The following is a 26,307-nucleotide window of genomic DNA, read 5'->3' as shown; positions in this document are numbered from 1 at the left end:
CCTTAGAGCTGCACCAAGCCATTAGGTTATTGTTCGAGTATTCTTTTCCGTTGTCGCATCTGATTTTCTAACTTTTGTATTGAAATGGTTCTCCGCTAAAGTCACAAACTGTTTTATTTTATTAAAGGCTTCACTTTTAAAAGTAATTAAGTAGACAACACAAAAATGTGTAAAGTCATCCAAAAAAGTAATAAAATATTTTTTATTATCCCAAGTGGGAATTTCTATCGGACCGCAAATGTCCGTATGGATAATTTCTAAAGGAAATTTTGCTTTAATTCTATTATTTTTGAAAGGTTTTCTAGTCATTTTTGCTTTAATGCATATTTCACAAAAGTTTTCTTTATGTTCCCCCCAATTTTGATACCGTTCACCAGTTTAGCTAGACGCGGCACATCCGATACGTGACCTAGCCGACGATGCCAAATATCGGCGTTCTCAGAAAGCAAAACCTCGCGAACAGTGTTAGCAGAAAATTCTGTTTCATAAAGACCGTTTCTAGTTTTATATCCCGTAAGAATAATGCGATTATATTTCTTTACAGTTACCTTGTTTCCAACGAAGAGTACAGAAGCTGCATGATCAGTGATTGAACTTACAGATATCAGGTTTCTAGAAATTGCAGGAACATGTAGTACATCTTCCAGTTCAAAACCATTTGTTTTTACTGTACCTATGGCTTGTGCGACGAGGTTCTCTGCATTAGCACATCTTATTTCTACATTTACATTTTCTGTGGAGTTAATGACATCATTATTATAGAACATGTGAGAGGATGCACCCGAATCAATAATGGCTCTAATACTAGTTGTATGCTTCAGTTGTTCACTCACCAGACTAAAAGTGCGACAAAATTTTTCAATGTGTCCCTTCCTGTTACATTTCCTACATACCTTTGTAGAAAAACATTCACTGGAAGTGTGGCCACTTTTATTGCATATTGTGCATTTTTTATTATTACAGAATCTCGCAATATGCCCTCGTTGGTTGCAATTAAAACAAATTCTTTCATTGCTTTTCATTGCTTCCTCTGTTTGGTTATTTATATCTGAATTGACTACTATTGAATAATTATTTTCAACAAGCTTAAGTTCTTTTTGAATTCGTTCGATCAAAGTATGTATGGTTTGGTCAGACTTCGGAGTTACCTCCCATACAGTCCTGAAGTAATTTAATTTTGAAGGTAAAATGGTCAAAATCTTTTGTATAAGCATGTCATCATTTATTTTATTTGCGGTAGATTCTAGTTCAAAACACATATTTTGCAATTTGCTAATATCTTGAAGTATATCTCCAGTAAATTTGTAGTTATAAAATTCTATAACTCTGAGGTGACTGTCTTTTTCCACTTTGTAATTGAAGACAATATCTAATTTTTCAAAAATATCCTTTGTGGTTGAGCAATTAATCACATAATGTAAAATATTTTCATCTATTGAATTTAAAATATAGTATTTAGCTTTTGCGTCTTTACCTTTATCATCGGCTCCAATTCCTTTTGCATCCAGAAATAATTTAGCTAGTTTTCTCCAATTAGAATAATTCGTATTTAATTTCAAAGTCTTTATGTTGTCCTTGCTGTCCATGATGTAGTTTACTTACGGTTTTCCTTTAACTATGATGTTACTCTCGTTGCTAAGGTTATGTTGTCAACAACTGTGGTTGCTAACGTTATTCTCGCCGTACGAAAGCTGACTAAATAATGCTGAAAAAATACAAACACTTCCTAGCTTTAAATACAATGTTCCTTAACGTCGCGTATGGGCCATAACCTGTGGTAATTCCCACAGGAGGTCCTTGGAACAATAGGAAGGCACTTTGGATTATCCGAACGTTATTTATTTATAATTTATTAATATATATTTACACAAACATGTTTACATCATGAGTCCTGTCAAAAGAGTGTCGTTTGAAAACTCAAAAGTCTGCACATAGACAACTGAGATTCCAAACTTAAAGTTGGTCAAGCATGAGTCGATTGCATATTCAACCTTCACAATAACAATAATCTTAAAAAAAAATTGTATGCAATCTGACAGTTCAAACTGATACTGACAAGACACTGACAGATCTGTCACCGGTCATTTTTAGACTCCGCGCACACGGGCGACAAAACTGTTTTGTCTCCGTCGCTCGGTCTATGGGCTAGTATGAAGGTGCGCACACGAGGCGACGCAACTTTTCATACAAATACGAAAGTTGCCGAGCAACTTTGTCGTCCGTGTGCGCGGAGCCTTAGGGAAAGTTGCCGAGCAACTTTGTCGTCCGTGTGCGCGGAGCCTTAACCCGTAACCGACTTCAAAAAAAGGAGGAGGTCAATTCGACTGAATGTTTTTTTTTTGCTACTGTTCTACTTCGCCAGACTTTCCTCCTTTCCTCTATTCTCCCTGTCTCAGGTGACAAAGTATAAAGCTAGGAACACACTACGCGGACGTCCGTCGTAAATCGACCGCGGACGGGAATCTGGACAATGGAAATACACATAACCGTGCAAACTATCGGTCGACGGACGCGGACGTGGCCTTGAGCGCACGGACGTCCGATCGAAATCTGGCTCTCTGGATGTTTTGTTCCGTGCACACTGATAGGTCGCGGTCGCGGTCGTTTTACGACGGACGTCCGCGTAGTGTGTTCCTAGCTTAATGTTAGATACACACAAGCGACTCCACAGGTAGCACAAAAGCTTGAAAAGAAGAAAAAAATATGAATAAAATTACGGACTAATGATCAAGAATATCTGTAGTATTGTATTAACTCTATCCAATTAAAAGTAATTAGAATTTTATCTAGATTTATAGAATAAAGTCAGCACAAACATAGGGTATGTGCATAATGTGGATACATCAGATTAAGCTCGGAACACACTACGCGGACGTCCGTCGTAAAACGACCGCGACCGCGACCTATCAGTGTGCACGGAACAAAACATCCAGAGAGCCAGATTTCGATCGGACGTCCGTGCGCTCAAGGCCACGTCCGCGTCCGTCGACCGATAGTTTGCACGGTTATGTGTATTTCCATTGTCCAGATTCCCGTCCGCGGTCGTTTTACGACGGACGTCCGCGTAGTATGTTCCTAGCTTTATTGGCGGGTGTGGTGTGGCCAACAAACTTACAAATTATATTGCAAATTATGCAGTAATTAAAAAGTTAAACCATACCAAAAAACACCTCTTCGTCGTAGCGTCTATCGGAAGTGAGTAATCAAGTCAAAACCCATTTAGTTTCTATTAGTCTAATCTTTCTTTATGTTAGATAAAAATATAAAAATATAGTTTAAAATAAATGAAATAACATATCTTTATGTTAGATCTGGTGCCTAGACAAAATAAGAGAAGATAGTGTTTTTGAAGATAGTGAAATGACTTTTTTCCAAAGGTGTTTTCCAAATGATTTTTAAAGAAAAGCGTGACTCTACCTATTTATTAATTTTTTATGAAGGTGCACCATGGTTTTCCCAGCTTATATTTACAGGATAATATGTTACAAGAAACTTAACTCCTTATTTGTCGAAACTTTAGGCGCTAATAATGGACTTTCCTTGCTCTTTTTGTAAAAAATAATAATTACATTATTTTGCAATTTTTAATTGGCAACACCAATAACCTCACTTTTTACATTAATGGCGGGTGCGCTTGCGTGATGCCGGCTGCATGTTATTATTGCTTTTAGTTTGGCGTCTTTTCGTTTAAATTGTAGCGTCGGTTGTGTTCGCCGTTGTAAACTCATCTCCACGTAAAATAAATAAGTAAGTGTCAGTAATTTCGTAACTTATTAAAATACTGATGTGTGTTAAACGTGAGTAGCGGTGTAAGGTTTCGTGAATTTTCCATAGGAAGCGTAAGCAATAACGCCACCATGCCCATGGCGCAGATGGCTTGTTTTGCTGAATATTAAGTCGTAATAGTCGAAATCGGTTAAAAAACGTGTTATTTCCACTTGAAACCCGGTGTATTTAATTGATTTAGCCATCTACGATGTTTCGCGCCCAAGCGTTAACCGCGTCCTTGAGGCGGAGGCGGCAAGTGACTCCGATCGATCGCCGAGGTTCGCGTCGCGTCGCTTGTTATTTTCAGATGTGCCCCAGATTACTTTATGGAGGGTTATCGATTGATTTTGTAGTGAGTGCAAGTAGGTAGATGAGGTGGAAGTAAAGGTTTGTGTGTTTTAGTTGAGAATGGTGGCTCAAAAGCGAGGTCGCGGCGCGAAGGCGGCGGCGGCGAAGAAGCAGGCTGCGCAGGCGGTGGAGGAGGTCCCGGAGGAGGTGGCGGAGGCCGTGGAGCCCGAGGAGAACAACGGCGACTCCGAGCAGGTGGAGCAAGGTGAGTCACCGCCCGCGCCCGCTGCGAACTACCTGACGCGCGGTACCGTTATCTATTTTGCACGTCTTACGCTTTTGACTCTGGTCTAATTTAAAATGTATGGTGATTTTCATACAAATGTGCTAGAGAAAACACCATAGTCAATAATTGATGGCATCATTTTAAAAATCAATAATTATTACAACTATTTATGTTATATTACACATGTAAGTTTATACTTATGTCACCAAGCACTTTTACAACTTGCAAAGGCCATACCTGTGTTTGTTTGTGTTAATGAAAAGCCTGTGTTCATGAATATATGTTTATTCTATTCCATTCTATTATTTACACAAGCAGATAAAATGTGTTTTCTATTTGAAAGTGAAGACAAGGTTTGCTATTATAGGTATTTTACACACTCACCTACTACTTATTGCTATCTCATAATATCTTTTTCATACATTTTGCAAAAGGAGAGCTTACTATCTCTTAATGGTACAGTCAAGTGTAAAAATATGGGTGCGTACAACTTATCAAAAATATGTCCCATAGCACTTTATGTCGGCGGAATAAGGTCTCGGTACATATTTTTGAGTGGATAAAATCGATACGTATTTTTGAACTTGACTGTACCATCTCATTCAATAAATAAATTGCTCAGATTTTTTTTATAGAGTTACAAAAGGTTCCAAATTTAAAAACCAAACAAAGATTCCAAGATGGCTGGATTGAATTCTTTCAGGCTGCACTTAGCCCGCCACTGGGCTAGGCTATTTCCACATTAAGTCCCTGTTTCACATTTATGAATGCGAATTTTGTTTTTCATCAGCAATGCATGATTTCTAACGACCTATAGTGATAAAGAGCCACAACTAACTTATTGCATTTAAAATATGTATAACACTTTAAACTAGTACATTGATGTATTTTCAATTTTGTTACGTTCTGGAATGAATGGAGAGGATGAGTGAATGAAAATATCACAAACAATACATTAATAATAAAATTGTGGTCATTACTTATAGGTCATAACTCTGAAGAGCTCAAAAGCTTAAATGGGAAAGCTGTGGATTATTTTAAGACTTCTAGGTTTAATTTTTAATTGTATAATGCAGTGACATGTAAATATAATGCCATACGATAAATAAATAATAGGTATATATGACACATACATACAATACTTAAATGCTTTGATCATTCCATTCACATCAGTATTTCATCAATCTACTCATACTTAGCATATTTCTCATATCACTCACGCCTACCATAGACAAACCTCTTCTAGCTCTTCAACTGCTCCATGAGTTTTGTCTATGGCAGTATTTATCATAAGGAGATTTTGGGTTCTGAAATGTTTTTATCAAGGCCAATACTCGGAACTATGTTGACACTTTTTAGGAGCTTACTTGTAAATAAAATATTTCAGCTCCCAATATCGTGACATGCTTATCATAGTTTACGCTTGCCATGCTTTCTGCACATTGTCTGCCCTTGCAGTAAATAAGAACCAACCGGGTCCACACAGAGCGAAGCATGGCACGAGGCAGTCTAATTTCTAATTATATATCACCACACAATTTGATCCATTTCTGAAAAGTTGCATTGCATATGCATGTATTTGTAAGTTCAAAGATATTAAGTAAAGACACAATTTTGTGTTCAGGCGATGAAGGAGGCGCTGGAGACGCCCCCGAAGAGGCCTCGCAGGTGGAGGGCGAGACCGCAGAGGCCGGCGGCGAAGCCCCCGCCGAGGAGGTCAAGGAGGAAAAGGTAACTTCAATACTCTATTTCCTTCTAACCCCCTTACCACACCTCAGACACTGGCGATCAAATATATGAAAGAGGCGCGTTCCTAGGACACAGTCTAACTCTAAGCTTGTGTAGATGAACGCGTACCATGCTTGTATGAGTGAAATATATAGGTAACCGAGAGGGGGTGAGAGGCACTTTCAGCGTGGAGCGGAAGTGGCCATACTGTACGATAGTTACTTATATCTTATACTTTTAAACGAGCAATTCTTGTATATTTATTTATTTATATATATATTTATTTACACTGACGATCTCGGAAACCGCTCTAACGATTTCGCAGAAATTTGTTATGTGGGGGTTTTTGGGGGTGAAAAATCGGTCTAACTTATCCTTAGGTCCCGGAAAACGCGAATTTTCGAGTTTTCATGCGTTTTTCTTCGCGCGCCATCTCGTGTGCAGTAGTTGTACTGTTAAGACAGAATTCTTTCGGTTGATGTAAGTACTATTTATTGCAAACACTAGATGGCGACACAGGTCAAACGAATAGAAAAATACACCTATTTGAGTTTTTGTGGCGAAATGCGCGCCATCTCGTGTCGAGTAGTTGTGTTGTTAAGGCTGAGAATTCTTTCGCTCGATGTAGGTACTATTCATTTTTGAACTAGATGGCGACACATGTCAAGGATACGAAACAGAACCGAGCGAAGCTCGGTTGCCCAGATATTTCTTTATTATACAGTACCCTGCGGTATGTTGTGTCCCTGTAGGGCAAGTTGTGAACAACATAGAACAAATAATTTTTTTCTATAAAATATTATTTGATTTGTTTTTTAAGTAGTTACACTACCATAATTATAAATTGAAATAGATACCATACACTAAAGAAAAAGCGATCAGGCCCTCTGTGCATAATCACGTCAGCTTATGATATAGCTTGATCGCTTTTTCTTTGGTGTATTGTATCTGTATAATATCTATTTCAGTTTATAATTTACTATATCCAGTAATAAATGTAAGAAGATTAATTTTGATTTGTGATATTTTAAATAGATTCAAAGTTATGAATACTTTTTATTAGAGCAGTATAGTAGCTATAATAGTGAAGTGCGCTCTTACAGGTAAATCCCTGAATGCTCTTAAGAGGGCTTTCGTGTTAAAAATAGTGAAATCGCAACCGAGCGCTCGATCATACCGTGGGTGGTATCAAATTAAAGGGCTTTGCGAGTAGTTTATAAATATATATCACATTATAGGACTTTTTCTACTTGGTCTAACAAAATATGAGAAAATGTCCAAAAGTGGTAATAATTGTACCGGTGAAGGCTCGTTTTCAAAAAATTGGCAAAAATCAATAATAGCAATTTATAATCACTAAGGCATAACAGCAATTTAAGTAAACGTTGCAGATTAATTTAGTGCAAAACTTACTTCAATGTGATGTAGATTTTCAAAGAAATTGTCACTTAATTTTAGGTAATTTCTGAAAAAAATTGAATTCGCCTTAGGCTAGTTTACTCTTTTTCAAAAACTTAAAATAAAAATCTAGTCTGAAATGATTGTGGTACAGGATATACGAATTATAAATTTACCCGTTTTAATATTCAAAATTGTCCAAATTTTACAAATAAGATCGACTGATTCAGCTCTATACGTGCGTTTTTCTAAACGTGCATTAGAGAAAAATTCATAATTAATTTAGTGAGTTAGTTTTCAAAAATCCAGTCTTATAAAAATCAAGATAATAAGATGCTCTAACTGGAACTTGAATTAAATAAATCTATTGGATAACAGAAAGTGTAGTATTTCACCGACTAAAACTATCAATTTTACATTCTTTTGACGTTTTTTTTGAAAGCAGCCTTAACTTAAGCTTTTTCCGACACGCATTTTTATACTGATATTACTGATGTTCTCGTGACCTTGCGCACTTCCTGTGAAAAAGGCTGGGAGTGATCTTAGATGAACTCTCAAGAGTTTATTGACCTTGGATTGGAACTTTTTGCCAAATCTTAGAAGTGACACGTATTACCAAATAGATGAGTCATCTTATGAGTCATCAGTCATCACTTTGACACGTGACGCGAGTTCACATTGTGTTGTGTGAGGTTAGGCCTCAATATTGACGTAACAAGTTTAAATGGAAACTGATTTCATTGTAACATTTGTAACAATCTTTTTCTGATTTCTGTTTTGCCTTCCCATACTTTTATTTATTATTAAATCTTTCTTGAGGGAAAGAAAAATCTTACATTAAATAAAGGCGGCCTTAATGCTTTAAGGCATTCTCTACCCGTCAACCTTGAGGCAAAGCAGAGAGATTGTGAGTGGTGCTACCATTCCAACAGTAAAACTGAAACAATACTTTGAACAGATCCTCTTATGAAATTGAGTCGATTTGTATGATTCTCTTTAAATTTTAGGGACAACTAGCACAAATAAATCCTTACCCATATTGACATCACTAGGAAAGGAGTTACATTCAACTCCTTTCCTAGTGATGTCAATATGGGTTTTTATTTTATTTTTAAATTTAATGAAATTTGTACTTATCATCATCATCATATCAACCGAAAGACGTCCACTGCTGGACATAGGCCTCCCCCAAAGATTGCCACAATGACCTGTCCTGCGCCGACCGCATCCAGCGAACTCCTGCGACCTTCACCAGGTCATCAGTCCACCTTGTGGAGGGCCTACCCACGCTGCGCCTCCTGGTACGCGGACGCCACTCGAGAACCTTTCCTAAACTCGCTATCGCTAAACTTATGTGGCAGTGGGCGGGGCAGATTGCACATAGAACCGAAATTTTGAAAAATTGGGAAATTTGTACTTGCATTATTAAATTGAACCCCAAGAGCTTAAACACATCATAGCTCCTACTACATATGATAATCCTTGTAGGTGGAGTCCGGCAAGCTGTTGGTTGAGAACCTTCCGGCGAGCTACCTCTTCGACTACCAGGACAAGCTGAAGGAGCTCTTCTCCAAGCACGGAGAGATCAACGCCATCAAGTGAGTGTAACAAGGATGTCATCTTATTCGCAGAGATTCTAACCGGCTTTTCAAGTCTTTGATGATATGGGATTTTGCTTGGGACAGTCATGTAGACTTTTTGTAGGGGATATGGTGCGTTTTGCGTTACACTGATTATGTCATATCCATATCTGATTGTTTATAAATTAGAGAGGTTATATGACTGTGTCAGTGCAAAAAAATATCTTGTCCCTATTTGGGTGAAATTTGATAATGCGTATACGGTTACAATCTCTGCTAGTGTGACTTTTGCATCTAATGATTAACAATAACATTCAAATATCAGTCTTGATCTATTATTAATTTGAAATACTTTCAAACTTTTATTAATTTGACTTATGCATCTTATATTTAACATTCAAATATCAGTCTTGTTCTATTTTTAAGTACGATTTCAAAGTTTCATTAAGTTGAATTCTGAACTAATTTTAAATTTTCATTTTCATCAAATTGTTTTATAATTTCCTCCAAAGTGAGGCGATGAGAAGTAATCTTATTTTTGGAATGTTCTCCGACGAGGCAAGGAAAGCGAGCCTTGTGGATACTAACTGAAGCATTTCTCTTTGTTTTTAGACGTGGTCCAATCATTGTAACCGAACAGACCATTACGCCGACACTCTCGGCTATAGTCGAATTCAAAAACAAAGAGAGCCTGGATAAGGTAATTTTATACAATTTTATAATTAAAAAGTAGCATAGACACGCCATTTCGGCGGCGGGTGTTTCGCTTAGTCTATTCCAAATTTTACAAACGCCCTGATAGAATGAGTATTTGAATGTTGTAATGCAATGTGATTGTGTGTTTACCTATTTTAAATCGCACCGTCGCTATGTAGAAATTTATGGGTTCGATCCCCGGTCAAATAGAAGGGAATTTATTTACACAAAACCTAAACTGCAATGTGGCGAATGGCTGTTGGGTTCCACAACCATTCTTACAGGTTGTCTATGAAATTTTTGTTTGGCAGTAATCTTATTTTTAATAGACTTGAAGAACTATTTTTAAGAGCTCTTACGGTGGTGGTTTAGCACTCATGCCATCATTTATCTTTGACTGTAATCTTGTATGCGAGATCTGACCTTTAAATTAGCATTAGCAAATAGTTACTTCCTAAATTCCTAATATTTTGTAATGCGCTTATTTTGTCTTGATGCGATCGGTCCGGTTTAAAATACGTCTCTTATTTCGTGATAACTCTTAGTCGAAATGAAGAGAAAATCCTCCATAGTGAAATGTTACTGGTATATTGTATTTCGAGTGGCCGGACATAAAGTAAAATACGATCTGCAATGGTTAATATTTTATTACCATTAATTAAAACCCAAATTGATTTAAAAAACCTTTAGAAAGCTAAGCAAGTAGTAACGCGTGTCTTAAATGATATATTTCTGCTGGTATTTCTGCATTTGATACAATGATTGTAACTTTAAAATGTTATGCTGTCTTCTTTTTCTAAAATTTGTAATTGATTACTGTACATGTTCCATTGTTGTCAAAATTTGCACTACAATGAAAACCACAGGGTAACAATGTGCATTCAAATCATGATCTAACAATACGGGTCAACTATTCGCTGATATCGAGGTAAGTTAGTTGCAGGTAATTAAAGTTAAATAAAAAGTTGCGTGAACCAGAGTGGTATTTATTTCTTTATAAAAAAGTATCTTGAACAACTTTTGGAATGTATGATCAAAAGGAAAATTGATTATACTTAAATTTGTCAATTCTAGCTTCTTTCAAACTAATATTTTAATTTAACAATTAAAATGAGTGTTTTAGTTGAATCTTTTTACCCACGCCCAAAACGGTTTTTATGGCCATTGTTTATAATCTCTCCATGGTCTTCAGATTTTCCATCTAATAAAAATATCATTATCGACCACACATTTCACGTTCACGGACACATATTTTTTGTAGAGGCTACGCATTTTTCTTTAAAAACTACCATGTACCATTGTTCTAAATTTCACTATTGAAAGCATGGTATTTTTGGATGGATAAATTATTCCTAAGATTCATATTAATCATTTGACTTGATTTACTTTACAACAAAAAAATTAAATTGATATAACACGTTCAAATTTCTTTTCGACAAAAGAAAATAAATAATTTTTGCACTTAAGTCAAAATTGAAGTAATAAATATATTTTTCATTTATATGATTCAGCTTTTGGAGGTTAAAGACTGTAAAAATTATTAAACAAAATAACAGCTTCTCTCAAATAGATTATAACTTGATCATGATCAAACATGGTGTCCGTGAACGTGAAAAACCAAGTTTTACCCTCCCGACTAACCCCCTTGTACCCCAACAGGCCCTCTCGGAGCAAGGGCGCGTGCTCGACGGGTCCCGCATCGCGGTGGCCGTGGAGTCGCGCGCCGAGACCGCCGTGCTCGTCGGCGTCCCGTACGAGGCCGGCACCGAGTACGTGCGCCGCCTGTTCAACCAGTGCGGCGAGGTCGCGCACATACACGAGTTCAGCAAGACCAAGTACAAGATCCGTGAGTACTCATCCAAGTTTTACTATTCGCCCATATTGATCGAGTGCCAGTCTTACCACAACTCCGACTAGAGATGGGCCGAATATTCGGTATTCGGCATATTCGGCAAGTTTTTCAATCTTCGTATTCGGCCGAATATTTCGGTTACATTGCCGAATATTTACCGAATAAACAAAGTAAATAAATAGCGTAAGTAGTTTCCTTTTTCATCGGATAATGACATCCTATTTCAGCATTCTCAGGAACCACCAAAGAGAGATATAATGCGTTAAAATACAAGTATCTACAATAATTATGTAAAAAAGTAAAAGTAACATAGCTTAAGACACAAAAACCAAAATTTTCTTATGCACTAAATTATAGGAACATTAAGAGCCTTGGTACCCATTACCAATCATTGAAAAGTTTTTAAAGCCAGGATTTAAAATATGGCGGAACCGAATATTCGAAATGAAATGAAATAATGAAATGAAATATTTATTTTCCAAGTAGGCATATTACAATGCGCTTATGAACGTAAAATAAAGCTACGCCGGCTCTAACCCTACGCCTCAGCCTCGAGAAGATTTCAGTCCCCCCTCAGTTGGAGGGGGGTATCCACTATGGGACCGGCAAGAAACTCGGCGGGCCACTTCTTTTCAAAACATTAGATCTTATATTAACATGCATTAAAAGACGAGATACAATTTAATCAGCAAAAGTATTTATCAAAAAAAAAAAAAAATTAACAGACTAGGTACCTACTCTATGGAAATTCATTTCAATAAATTATACAAAGTATTCGACCGAATCTTCGGTTCGGTAACGGCAGCGGCCTATCTCTATCAAATATATGAAAGAGGCGCGTTCCTAGGACACATTCTAAGCTCGTGTAGGTGAACGCGTACTATGCTAGTATGAGTGAATTATGACAGGTCGACTGTTCGCGTTTTTGACAGGCGGTAACTTTGAGGTGAGAGGGGGTGGGCGGCAGCGGCACTTAGCGGGGAGCGGGAGTGGCCATACTGTACGATAGTACTCTTTATTATACTGTGGTCTTACATTCAGCTATTCTGGCCAAGTGTATGTCTCACACTCGGCCATCCTGTGTGACACCAGTATGTAGTCGAAACCGCCGTGCTCCTCTGGTTAGGTTAGGTCAACCTGACTGACATCAGTAGGTAGAGACCACCATGTTTGTTCAGCGAGACCAACTACAAGATTCGTGAGTAAAGATTCAACTATTCGGCCATCCTCATTGCCTCACTGACTGATCTGCCATCCTGAGTGTAGGTCTCACATTCTGCCAGCTTTACCAACTGACTGCCTCACACTCTGCCATACAGTCCGACACGCCATCCTGTCTATACGACACCAGTACTGTAACTCAAACCGTGCTGTGTTCAGTACCATCTATAAAATCTATAAAGAAAAATTGAAGAATAACCATAACATTTTTTTCTTGATAATAATTACACAAACAAATATTTTTTATTGTCGTGTTTATTTCCATACAGTCCGGGTGACGTTCCACAACAAGGAGTCGGTGGAGAAGGCCCTGAAGCTGGACCGCGAGCTGCGCGTGAACGGGTTCCTCGTGACCGTCTCCAAGTACCGCGACGAGGACGAGCAGAAGGCGCACTCCGCCAACGCCAACAAGGTAAAGTTGCACTGGCCCATTTCACTGCCCATTTACCCACCAGCATACAGATACCTATTGTGCCTGAGCTGAAAATTCACATTTTTGACACATTTGTTTTGAAGTATGTTGCGATGTGGCTAAGACGTATCGTTTGCCAAATCTAGCGATTATTTACGAATTGTTTGAATCGATTAGGCCCTATGTTCAAGAAAGCTCTAAAATAAATATACGATTTCTATCAACTTACTGAAATGTCATTTGAATCGAAATGACAGACTGCCACAGCATTAGTTTAAAAATAAAAATGAATGATAAATGACATAATAAGTAAATCCTGCGTTAATCCGCAAAAATGTAACATGTGTTAGATTATGTTTAAAGTAAGCGATATATTGTTTTTAAGTACTTGATTTCTTAAGGTGGCTCGCTTTCCATACAAAAAACATCTACCATTTATTTAGTCACCGCACACTACAACTAAATAAAAATATGCGCATACATCTACTATACATTATCCATCGTCGCAGTATTGAACGAAATACATTGTTTCATACAGAAATCATGGACAAATCCATGTGAATTTTTTATTTATTTTACGAAAATGTGCGTGCCAAATTTTGTGTACAGACACAGAGCCGTCATATTTCGCGCATTTTTAGTTGACATTGTCATCAGTGACACTTGGCTCTTGACAAGTAATTATTTAAAGATATTGGGTTACTTAAGGTGGCTCGCTTAGGTTACCCGAAGCTCAGGCTGCGTTAGATGGCGTTAATCTGCAAATTACCAGTCTTATTTTTTTTGTGGAGTCGTACAGGCATTTATATACTTTCAATTATGCTTCGCGAACATTTAATATTAAAATTGACGTATTACAACAAACATTCAACTTCTCATTGTAAAGTTAATCCCCTTAATGTAGATAAATTTACTATTTTACACTATTTTTAAGTACCACTCACACATACAAACAGTGTTTTTGTATTCCTTCTAGTCGATAATTTCACGCGGCGACAGCTTGTTTAAATAGCCTTGCGGTAAATACTTACGTGCCATCGCATGATTTGCATGGAAGTACTGGGTTCGAGTCCAAGACTTTTTCTCTTTTTTTTTTAATACTACGTCGGTGGCAAACAAGCATACGGTCCGCCTGATGGAAAGCGGTCACCGTAACCTATGGACGCCTGCAACTCAAAGAGTGTCGCATGCGCGTTGCCGCCCCATTAGAAACTTGTACACTCCCCTTTGCTGCGTGTGCACAGCAAAAAGGAGTGTACAAGTTCAAAGGAGGGTTTGGGTTGCCGACGACTCAAAGGACAATAGATGGAACAAATTAGTTCCGTAAGTCCTCCCGTCGTCAGCACCCCACATCCTCGTTGAGCTCTGGCAGCCTTACTCACTGGCAGGAACACAACACTATGAGACACTATTTTTTGTTTTATTATTATACATAAATGTATATGTACTCGTACAGTAGTTACTGAGCGTTTTCCACAAAAAAGATTAAAAACCTATTCTCTTATATGGTAATAATTTTTGGGTTCGTCGAACTCAGAATTTCTAACATAATTATCCTAATCTGATATTTTAAAAAATTCCAAAAAAGTATAGATAAATTTTAGTTTCTAAACTACGATTCGAATGATTTTTTTTTCTAATTGTTTATTTTCGATGGAGCAAGGGTATTCAAATCGCTTTTGAAATCTTAAATTAGTAAATGAAAATGCAATAGTTAACTGAGTAACGTAATGCTTTAAAAACTCAAGTGGACTTTTTTTATCTAAGGAGTAATTTCGATAAAATATTATATTTAGCGAGGGTATTAAACACAGATGTCATATATACCATAGATCAAGCAAACGTATCTACTTAGCGTGTCAAATGAACTCAGTGAAATCCACTGAGTTGTCCGTCTTTACTCGCAGCTTGCAGCTTTCGGGCGTCAATTTTTGTAAGTTGATGTCAACCAAAACATAAAAAATGCCTCGTTACGTGATATTCAATTGCAACAACACAAAAATTATGAACAATCAAGAGCCTGAGACATATTTAAAATTACAGGCAAGAATCAACTTCAGTACAAAATTTGACACGCTCGGCCCCTATACAAATATATGAATTTGTTTCTTCTATCTAAATTAAGTTCTGTGGTATTAAAAGTTGTGTTTTATATCTTTACTTAATAAATAGAAAATCAAAATGACAATAAAAAAATCAATATGTTCTCTGAGATAAAATTGATACCTTCGGCTCTCCATTCTTGCTCGGTCAGTAAAAAATACGAAATTTATATCCAAAAAAATACAAAAAGTTTATAGAATCCTGGGAATCGAACGCACCTTCACGGCGTGACAGACGACTGTTCTCCAACGACGCCATTACATAACACGCTGTTACCGACGAAATTGGGCTATACATATATAATTATTTAAATATAAATAATAATGTCAAATCCATACTAAAATTACAAATGGGACAGGGTGTGTGTCTGTTTGTTTGTCCGTCTTTCACGGCAAAACCGGAGCGACGAATTGACGTGATTATTTAAGGGGATTTAGTTGAAGGGATGGAGAGTGACATAGGCTACTTTTTGTCTCTTTCTTACGCGAGCGAAGCCGCGGTCAAAAGCTAGTTTATTATAAATGGGAAAAGCTGGTTACTCTATAATCTGAAGTGGAAGAATTCGTTGTTTCACCAAAGATAATGTGTGTTTGTTTGTTTGTCCGTCTTTCACGGCCAAACGGAGCGACGGATTGACATGTTTTTTAAGTGGAGATAGTTGAAGGGATGGAGAGTGACATATGCTACTTTTGTCTCTTTCTAACGCAAGCGAAGCCGCGGGCAAAAGCTAGTACAGCACGGGTAGCATGGTCACGCGATAGACGATAAAATATCAGGCCGTCCCTGTCGCACTATTAGTAAGTGCGATTATAGGGACGGCCAGATGTTTTATCATTTATCACGCGACCATAATTGCCTGCCTGGACCAGATTATATTGATGATAATTATTATTTGTAACCATTTAGTTAATATTGTCTTTAGTTACCGCGATAGTTACTCATGAAATAAAAACTATGAAAACGGATTAAATCGCGTTTAAAATTCATCCCGATGCTTCAAACACTTTACAGCGTTCGTGGTCAACGGGTGACTGAGGAAAAATTACAATGTGCAAAAGCTACCCATATTCATAGCTGGGCACCGTTAATCAAATAGTTAACTTCGATAATCGTTAATCCGTTACTTAAAAAGTTAACTTCGTTAATCGTTAAAGCGATACATTTCGGTAGATTTAACGGAAGTTAAAGTTAATCGATAATCCGTTAACACGTCATAAAAATAGGACTCCACTGTTAGGTATTATGTATTTCTGTTTACTAAGTATCCACCAAAAACCATTAAAACCTGTGACGCCAATCGGTAAAAAACCGAAATGTAATAATTACGGTTCTTCAGATTGAGATTTGAGATGACAACTCGATGCTGTGGGCCACGATAACTTGGTAGAGTAATCTAAGGCCCGCGCCGGACTCTAACGCGATGCGTCGGTTGCGCGATTTGTCTGTCATGCCTGATGATTGCACTCTATTCCCAGGTTAGTGATCGATCTAGCACGCCTAATAAGATTTGGATGATCTCGAATAAGTGATCCAAAGTCGCCAATTGGTCTTTAGACTGTTTATAACCGACGGATCTGCTTTTACCGATAAAACCTAGGTTTTGCCGTACTACGGGCTTTTACAGTACCGAAAGCGAAGCGAAAACCTCGTTCTTACTGCTGAACGTGGTTTTCGCGGCGCAGCGAGCCGCTTGGGGTGCTGGGTTAACGATTAACGGACTCTATAACATTTAACGGAAGTTAACGAATCCGTTAACATTTTTTAATGTTAACTTAAAAGTTAATCCGTTAATCGAAATGTTAACTTCGTTAATTAACGATTAACGGATTAACGAGTTAATGCCCAGCTATGCCCATATTCTTGTATATAACCATTTAGTTGTTGAAGAAAAACATTCACACAACAATAACATAGGTCAACCAGCTCAGTAAATGCAATACTTTACTAATACTATGCCCACACTATGACCTATGTACATAATGTATTATACCAGACGTGTAATATTTTATTTTATCAACAAAGGCATAATAAAGGATTGTATTGTATTTTTGTATGAAAATAAAAAATAGGAAAGCAATATAGTAATAGTCAAATATTCCATTAAAAAAATAAAAAATACTTAATAAATCCATAAAAGTTCAAATGATTAAAAAAAACTTCGGACGAAAAACGGACTCGAACCCACGATCTTCTGCATCATAGTCGGTCGTTTGACCGAGACGCCATTTCGATTTACATTAGCAGTGTCGAAATACACGATATGTATCTTTGTTGACAAAATGCGTCATTATTTCTGAGTCTGCTTGAGTTAACTAAACCAATATCTTTAAATAATTACTTGTCAAGAGCCAAATGTCACTGATGACAATGTCAACTAAAAATGCGCGAAATATGACGGCTCTGTGTCTGTACACAAAATTTGGCACGCACATTTACGTAAAATTAATAAAAAATTCACATGGATTTGTCCATGATTTCTGTATGAAACAATGTATTTCATTCACTACCGCGACGACGGATAATGTATAGTAGATGTATGCGCATATTTTTATTTAGTTGTAGTGTGCGGTGACTAAATAAATGGTAGATGTTTTTTGTATGGAAAGCGAGCCACCTTAACTCAAGCAGACTCAGAAATAATGACGCATTTTGTCAATAAAGATACATATCGTGTATTTCGACACTGCTAGTGTAAATCGAAATGGCGTCTCGGTCAAACGCATTGACTATGAAGCAGGAGATCTCGAGTTCTATTCCGGAGTCTTTTTTAATCATTTGAAGTTTTTTAGGATTTATTAAGTTTTTTTTTATATTTTTTGGGTAGCTTTTGCACATTGTAATTTTTCCTTAGTCACCCGTTGTGCTCAGAGACCACGAACGCTGTAGTGTTCGAAACGTCGGGATGAATTGTAAATTCATTATACACGATTTAATCCATTTTCATAAATTTATTTCATGAGTAACTATCGCAGTAACTGAAGACAATATTAACTAAATGGTTACAAATAATAATTATCATCAAATTATCACCATATCATAATCTGGTCCAGGCAGGCAATTATGGTCGCGCGATAAATGATAAAACATCTGGCCGTCCCTATAATCGCACTTACTAATAGTGCGACAGGGACGGCCTGATATTTTATCGTCTATCGCGCGACCATGCTACCCGTGCTATACTAGCTTTTGCCCGCGGCTTCGCTTGCGTTAGAAAGAGACAAAAGTAGCATATGTCACTCTCCATCCCTTCAACTATCTCCACTTAAAAAACATGTCAAACCGTTCCGTCGCTCCGTTTGACCGTGAAAGACGGACAAACAAACAAACACACATTATCTTTGGTGAAATAACGAATTCTTCCACTTCAGATTATAGAGTAACTAGCTTTTCCCTTTTGTAATAAACTAGCTTTTGACCGCGGCTTCGCTCGCGTAAGAAAGAGACAAAAATTAGTCTATGTCACTCTCCATCCCTTCAACTAAATCCCCTTAAATAATCACGTCAATTCGTCGCTCCGGTTTTGCCGTGAAAGACGGACAAACAAACAGACAAACACCCTTTCCCATTTGTAATATTAGTATGGATTTGACATTATTATTTATATTTAAATAATTATATATGTATAGCCCAATTTCGTCGGTAACAGCGTGTTATGTAATGGCGTCGTTGGTGAAACAGTCGTCTGTCACGCCGTGAAGGTGCGTTCGATTCCCAGGATTCAATAAACTTTTTGTATTTTTTGGATATAAATTTCGTATTTTTTATTGACCGAGCAAGAATGGAGAGCCGAAGGTATCAATTTTATCTTAGAGAACATATTAATTTTTTTATTGTCATTTTGATTTTCTATTTATTAAGTTGAGATATAAAACACAACTTTTAATACCCTCGCTAAATATAATATTTTCTCGAAATTGCTCCTTAGATAAAAAAAGTCCACTTGAGTTTTTAAAGCATTACGTTACTCAGTTAACTATTGCATTTTCATTTACTATACTCCAATTGCTAATTCGAGTCCAAAAAAACTACGACAGATACGTCAATGTCACAGCTGTCAATGTCACTTATGTCACTGTCAAAATACTTTTCAGGTTTCGCCAACCTTCTACATTCTTTATTTGGCACGTAAGAAATCCAAGAATACTTGATGATAAAATTGTGAAGAAAATTCGTTTTAGTTTTTTTGTTTTAATTCTCATACGTCAAATTAGTTCCACCGGTCGCCACTAATGATAAATGTTGGTAATTCGCATTATATTACGTGTATTTGTGACAATCAACATCACCTTCATTCACGTTGCTAATAATAATAAAAGTTAAACCAGACAAATTCAGGTTCCATCATACTCGTACTTTTGCGCTTGCGCTCACGCAAAGTCCTCGTAGAAAACGCAATCTTAACAACGATTTGAAATAACAGTAACTGAACAGGAAACAAAAACTTAACAAAAAACAAAAACTCAACAAGGCAAAAAATCACCACGGAGCAAAAAAACATTCAAACGATCAGAACAGAAGTTAGACGTCGAATAAGAATGTCAAATTCAAATACAGTTTGACAGACCATGGTGTCATGGCCGCTTCCAAAACAATGGCGGCCGTGGCAACCATAAAGCCCACTATACACTATTTCGCTGATTAGCTAATTGTAAAATATATGTATAAAAAATTGGTCACAATATCTATATCACCAATAGTTTGTTCTATACCGCAAAATATAGCACCAAATGTTATTGATACCTGAAGTGATACAAGCGCAATACCAACTTTACAACTAAAAATCACGGAAAAAAAGAAAAAAAATCGAGCGACCTAGTATTTATGTAAATAATAAAAGACTATTAAATATATAAATCAAAGGATTGAAATAAATAATAAATAATTTATCTTGGCGTGTGTTTTTATAAAAAAGGATTATACTATTTTACAAACATTTTATTGCAGTGGCAACATCGTAGTAGTTTTTTTGGACTCGAATTAGCAATTGGAGTATAATTTAAGATTTCAAAAGCAATTTGAATACCCTTGCTCCATCGAAAATAAACAATTAGAAAAAAAAATCATTCGAATCGTAGTTTAGAAACTAAAATTTATCTATACTTTTTGGATTTTTTTAAAATGTCAGATTAGGATAATTATGTTAGAAATTCTGAGTTCGACGAACCCAAAAATTATTACCATGTAAGAGAATAGGTTTTTAATCTTTTTTGTGGAAAACGCTCAGTAACTACTGTACGAGTACATATACATTTATGTATAATAATAAAACAAAAAATAGTGTCTCATAGTGTTGTGTTCCCTGCCGGTGAGTAAGGCTGCCAGAGCTCAACGAGGGTGCGGGGTGCTGACGACGGGAGGACTTACGGAACTAATTTGTTCCGTCTATTGTCCTTTGAGTCGTCGGCAACCCAAACCCTCCTTTGACACTCTTTGAGTTGCAGGCGTCCATAGGTTACGGTGACCGCTTTCCATCAGGCGGACCGTATGCTTGTTTGCCACTGACGTAGTATTAAAAAAAAAGAGAAAAAGTCCTGGATTCGAACCCAGTACTTCCATGCAAATCATGCGATAACACGTATTTACCGCAAGGCTATTTAAACAAGCTGTCGCCGCGTGAAATTATCGACTAGAAGGAATACAAAAACACTATTTGTATGTGTGAGTGGTACTTAAAAATAGTGTAAAATAGTAAATTAGTTTACATTAAGGGGATTTACGTTACAATGAAAAGTTGAATGTATGTTGTAATACGTCAATTTTAATATTAAATGTTCGCGAAGCATAATTGAAAGTATATAAATGCCTGTACGACTCCACAAAAAAAAAAGACTGGTAATTTGCAGATTAACGCCATCTAACGCAGCCTGAGCTTCGGGTAACCTAGGCGAGCCACCTTAAATATTATTACAGGATTTTATTTAAAATTTCATTAGGTCGCGCCAGCTTACGTTTTGTGGACGCTGTCATGTGTCAAAAATGTGAACTTACAGCTCCGGGACAATACTCGAAAGCCAACCGCGGATGCCAGGGAATGGCTATCAAATTTAGACGTAAAATTTTTTCTTTGAAAGCCAATATTTTAATATATGGCACGATCATTATGAGCCATAAAAGTATGATATATATTTATGCGGCCATTGAAGAGTTACATGTTAGTGCAGGTACAAATGTAGCCCACCACCGTGGTCGTTTTGACGACTCGTTAACGGTTACATCCGCGCAACGCATTGCGCGCTAACTAATGTATACTGAATACAAGCTGCAAATCAAGGGGATGCCTGGATATGACGTCCGCCGCTTGCGTTGAGTCTACACACTTAAAACATGTTGTTAGCAATTTAGCAATGATCTTACCCCGGGGTTTTGGGTGCAGGAATTATTTAGTGTTACCGAACTCCGGTTTGTAAAGAGACAATAAGCTTTAGATTGCATGTTTTTACTTTTTACCTATTGTTTTGTTTGAAACATCCCGCACCCAAAGCCCTGGGGTGCGGCAAAGGTTGTAAAGTGTGCCGTTCCGCAGAACAAGCGGCAGCATCCGCAACAGCAGCAGAACCGCAACGCGAACGCCAACAACGCCAGCCCCAACGCCAACCCCAACGCCAACCGCCAGAACAACTACCGGCCGCGCGGCGGCGCCTTCAACGCGCGCGGGAACTTCAGAGGTAAGCATACCTTGGCCTTAAACCATTCACTTTTATTAATAATTTTGTTGCTGAGTTTAAGTACCTATATACTGTGTTCCTATGTCGATATACTTTGCAGCTCAAAAAAAGGAACTTAATCGCGTATAGTTACATTTCGAAACTAATCGTCAACTTTTCGGGGACATAACGCCGTCCCGGAGGTCTCTGAGAAAAATAGCTAAAATTGACATCAACATTTTGTGAGAGTCGCGCGAGAGTTTTCAGTATTACCCGCACTTGGTCTTGCTCCTCACTTCCACGGCTTACACCATGTAAGAAGGAACAGCCTATCGGTGAGGGTTCAGGGGAATAGAAGGTTACATTATCAATTTGAACTGTTTACACATTAGGGACACACTAAATTAAAGATACACCATTTAGTGTGGAATGTAGTGTACATTAACCCCCTTATTCATAAATGTTCACTAAAGTTCGTTTGTCCCTTTCCGACGGATTGGTGTGATAGACAGGGACAAATGAACTTTATCGGCTTGGTATCTTTAGTGAACGTTTATGAATAAGGGCGTAAATACGATTTATCGACTGTCAGTATTATCATCTGAAATCAATACGGAGTTCGATTACGAAGCCCTTTCGATACTTTATATAAATATAAAGGGTCAACTTTATTAGTATTAATATATGCTGTTATATTTTTTACAAATTGATTAAATTGCAGGAGGGCGCGGTCGCGGCGGTTTCCCCACGCGCGGGTTCCCGGCGCGCGGCGGCTTCGGCGCGCCCGTCAACAGCTACGCCATGCCTGGATTCATGGTGAGTACACACTACACACTACATATACATATACACACACTATCTCAGGGCTCTCCCGTACAGTCAGGATCAAATTTTAATATTTTGAAAGTGTTTCCTCCCATGGTTTCTATTTCTATTTCATGACACAAAATGGTCTGGACGCTGCAATGTCTACTGATGAAGAAGGAATATAAAACAACTGATAGTAACAGAATCGCTTTTACATTGTCCGCCATAACACTTTTAGTAGTCATTGACGTCCACGACATTTCGATCATTTTGTAAATATAAAGAAACAATCGTCCATTAATTTTCTGACTGGACCAGACACCATTATCCACTTATCCTTCTCTCTTTTACCCCCCATGGTACCTTTTTATACCTAAATCATTTAATTTGGTCACTTTGACATACAATTTTCTTTTATTAGCATGTCTGCTTTCACTTCTCTTATAACGGCATCTTTTCCCACAAAACTGATTCCAATATTTAATCGTATTAAACCAAATTTCACCGTAACCGATCTCAACACCAATTATACATTTTGAATGCTTTTCAATAAGCATCATTCTTCGTTAAAATTAAAAAAGAAAAGCAATTTACTCAACTAACATTTTATATAAATTGTATTGAAATAGCTTTGAAAATATGGGTGATTCTGTAAATGCTATAAAAACAAAAACATGGTATACTAAACTTTTGCTACTCCACCGTCTCTCCAAGCCAGTATATTGTGGATAGAAAGGGGCTTTCAATAGAACTTTTCCCCCTTTTTTTTAAACTCCACTTGTTTCTATAATTCCAAAAACCAAGACTACAGGTAAATTGGTAAAGTGGTTTTAGGGTGCCAACATCATTATTATTTTCTCTTCTATCCTACATTTGTAACTGAATTGCTTAACTTCACACTGATAAGTCAATAATATTAAATTGTCTTTTCTATACTAAAATCCCAAACTCAGACAATTGGATTTATCAGAATTTGAAGTGAACCGATTTACTTACATTTTTAATATTTTCACAAACTGCTTTCATACATTTAGCTTATACAAATATTTTCTTTTTTTTCCGCACCTCTCATGTAAATATAACATTTAAGCTGTATTTTTTTGCAACAATTTCAATAAATGCTTTATTTTCATTTTGCATGCTCATTTTTTTAGATATTTTTCATTTTATTTTAGTATTCTTAGAAAAGAGTGCATAGAAAGACGTGCAAAGAAATGCAGTGGGATCTTGTTGTGATCTGACAGTTTTAGTAGTCGGACTTGAACAAAAATTGAAGCAAGAATTGGACAAAAATATACCGCTGGTTATTTACTGCTAGTACCTATAGAAATATAGGAAATTCCAAATGTAAAATTTTCTAATACCTTTTTGGAATACTTTATTTGAAATAACGCATGAAATAAAAAAAAATACAATAAAATGGACGGCATTGCTGACAAAATTGGGCAGATTATAAACTTGTTGTTAATCTTATGATGTTTAGAAAACATTTCATACACAATCATTCCCATACTTTGTGGCACAGTAATCTGATCGATCGAGGTTCTATTGCAACTATAAATATACATCATTGTTTAGTCCGACTTATTAAATCTGACGCACATTAAGAGCAAAATTATTTGAGTTATAACCAAAAATTCTTCAGTTTCCATACTTTACAGTATGAGTATCTAATACTCAAATAATTTCTAAGTTGACTGTTCTGCTTTCTTTGCCGTGATAATATTCTGTGCGTTCTTTTCAGAGGTACCTGTTTTAGATCCCACATGACCGCAGGTAACATTTAACAAACACAAACTGTCTCGCATTATATAGAATAAAATACTATGTTAGGAAATACAGGAAAAAAATATCATTTAGGTACTCTTTTTAATTATGTCGTTATTAAAAAGCTTCTAGAAACACAGGTCAAAGCGAAAGTTTTTTTGTAGAAACTGCTATTTTAAGGTCATGCTATAAAGAGGAAATTACATTTCTTTAAAAATGTATGATTCGTAGGTATCGTGATAATTGTACGGAGTTGACATAATTATGTTTCTCAACTCGGATATATCCTCTCTACCCTCATAAGAATAACCTTTTATTTATACTAAAATCCTAAATCTGACAGTTGGATTTATTTATTTCGAAGAAAAACATATAATCTAGACTTGTAGAATAGGCTAGTTTCCTATACTTAAAATAAAATATTTTATGCAGTGCACGAAATATGGACAGTGGTTATGTTTAAACATAATTTCTATTTAATAAGTCAAAAAGAAAGATATAAAGTAAGTGAATTGACCGTGACGTCACTCCTCAGTATTTCATAGTAATTCTATATTAGCAAATTGTTTCGACAGTTCTTAAAAAGAAGCTGATTTGACTTTAGGAAACTAGCCTATTCTTGAATACGAGTTTTTAGATTTAAAAAGATTTTAAAACATTATAGTAATTTGTGTCTGTTGTTGACACTTTGAATACTGTCGGTGATGAGTGTCGTCACCCGTTCCAAATATGTATAACAAAATGATTAAGCATCGGTTCGTTCGCAGGGCGGTTTCATGAACGACGGCCAGCGGCCGAACAAGCGGCCCCGGCTGTAAGCGGCCGACCCGTGTGTGTGTGCGTCCTACAGACTTCAGTGACATGTTACTTGCAGTATCATATAATAAATCTAGCGAATTGTATTTACATAAGTGCATGAAATAGGCGTAAGTTATTGTCTTTTTGCAGGTAATAAATACTATTACTAACAATATATTGTTTTATTTCCCAGCTCTGCGAGTGTAGCACACTCGTGTAATAAATCTTATCGAGTCGGTGCCTCTCGCACTTACAAAAAGTGCGAAAAGGACTGCCTGACGTGATAGGCTTTATCACGCGACCGCTGTTTGCCCGCCTGGTGTAAATTCCAAAAACATAACGTTTCATTGCGCTGCATTTTGAACAGAACACAACTTACAAAATAAAGCTTACAGAAAAGACGTTACGTCAAATTTTCTTATGAAATTTACGCTAGCTGTAGTGTTCCAAAAAGTTTTAGTTGTTGCTATGAATTTCAAAAACATGTATTTTACAGTATCATAAAATTAGTTAATTTTATCTACGTAAGTGTATGGAAATAGATATATGTTATTGTCTTTTTACAGGCAATAAATATTATACTAATACTAAGTTGTTTTATTTCTGGTTCCAAAATGATTTAGTTGTACCTACGGATTTTATTGGCGTGTAATAATATTTAGTTCTTTTTATTTACATCATTGCATAAATGTATGGAAATAGAAGTAATTGATTGTCTTTTTGTAAGTAATAAACAATATTACTAACAAGGAGTTGTTTTATTTCGTTAATGTCACGATATACCGATGTAAAAGAAATAGTTATTTGTTAAGAAATAGTAAGTTGTTGCCACCGAGTGAAACACAACATTTTTCACCAACACCAACACGAACAAAATTCTGACTATAAAACATAAACTAAATCAAATCCAGCAATCTAATCAATATTTATGATTCGAAATAATTATTTGTAGGTAAATT

The 26,307-nt window shown here is 36.6% G+C and overlaps 1 protein-coding gene across 3 annotated transcripts; it reads left to right on the top strand.

Moving 5' to 3' along the window:
- The first annotated feature begins 3,615 nt into the window (after nucleotides 1-3,615).
- LOC125241501 (heterogeneous nuclear ribonucleoprotein A1-like) lies at nucleotides 3,616-25,521 on the top strand. 3 transcript variants are annotated; one of them, XM_048150022.1, is made up of 11 exons: nucleotides 3,616-3,747; nucleotides 4,171-4,321; nucleotides 5,967-6,073; nucleotides 8,957-9,066; nucleotides 9,661-9,748; nucleotides 11,404-11,590; nucleotides 13,087-13,229; nucleotides 21,856-21,997; nucleotides 22,698-22,792; nucleotides 24,528-24,559; nucleotides 25,318-25,521. In XM_048150022.1, exons 2-10 carry the CDS (start codon nucleotides 4,177-4,179, stop codon nucleotides 24,540-24,542), a joined length of 1,032 nt encoding a protein of 343 aa, XP_048005979.1. In that variant the 5' UTR covers nucleotides 3,616-3,747; nucleotides 4,171-4,176; the 3' UTR covers nucleotides 24,543-24,559; nucleotides 25,318-25,521. The 3 variants fall into 3 exon arrangements, with proteins under 3 accessions (XP_048005979.1, XP_048005978.1, XP_048005977.1); XM_048150021.1 differs by lacking the exon at nucleotides 24,528-24,559 and having other exon boundaries at nucleotides 21,883-21,997; XM_048150020.1 differs by lacking the exon at nucleotides 24,528-24,559.
- Nucleotides 25,522-26,307: the final 786 nt, after the last annotated feature.

Source organism: Leguminivora glycinivorella, chromosome Z, assembly GCF_023078275.1.
Source record: "Leguminivora glycinivorella isolate SPB_JAAS2020 chromosome Z, LegGlyc_1.1, whole genome shotgun sequence".
Taxonomy (NCBI): Eukaryota; Metazoa; Arthropoda; class Insecta; order Lepidoptera; family Tortricidae; genus Leguminivora; species Leguminivora glycinivorella.
This window is presented reverse-complemented; position numbering and strand designations above follow the sequence as displayed.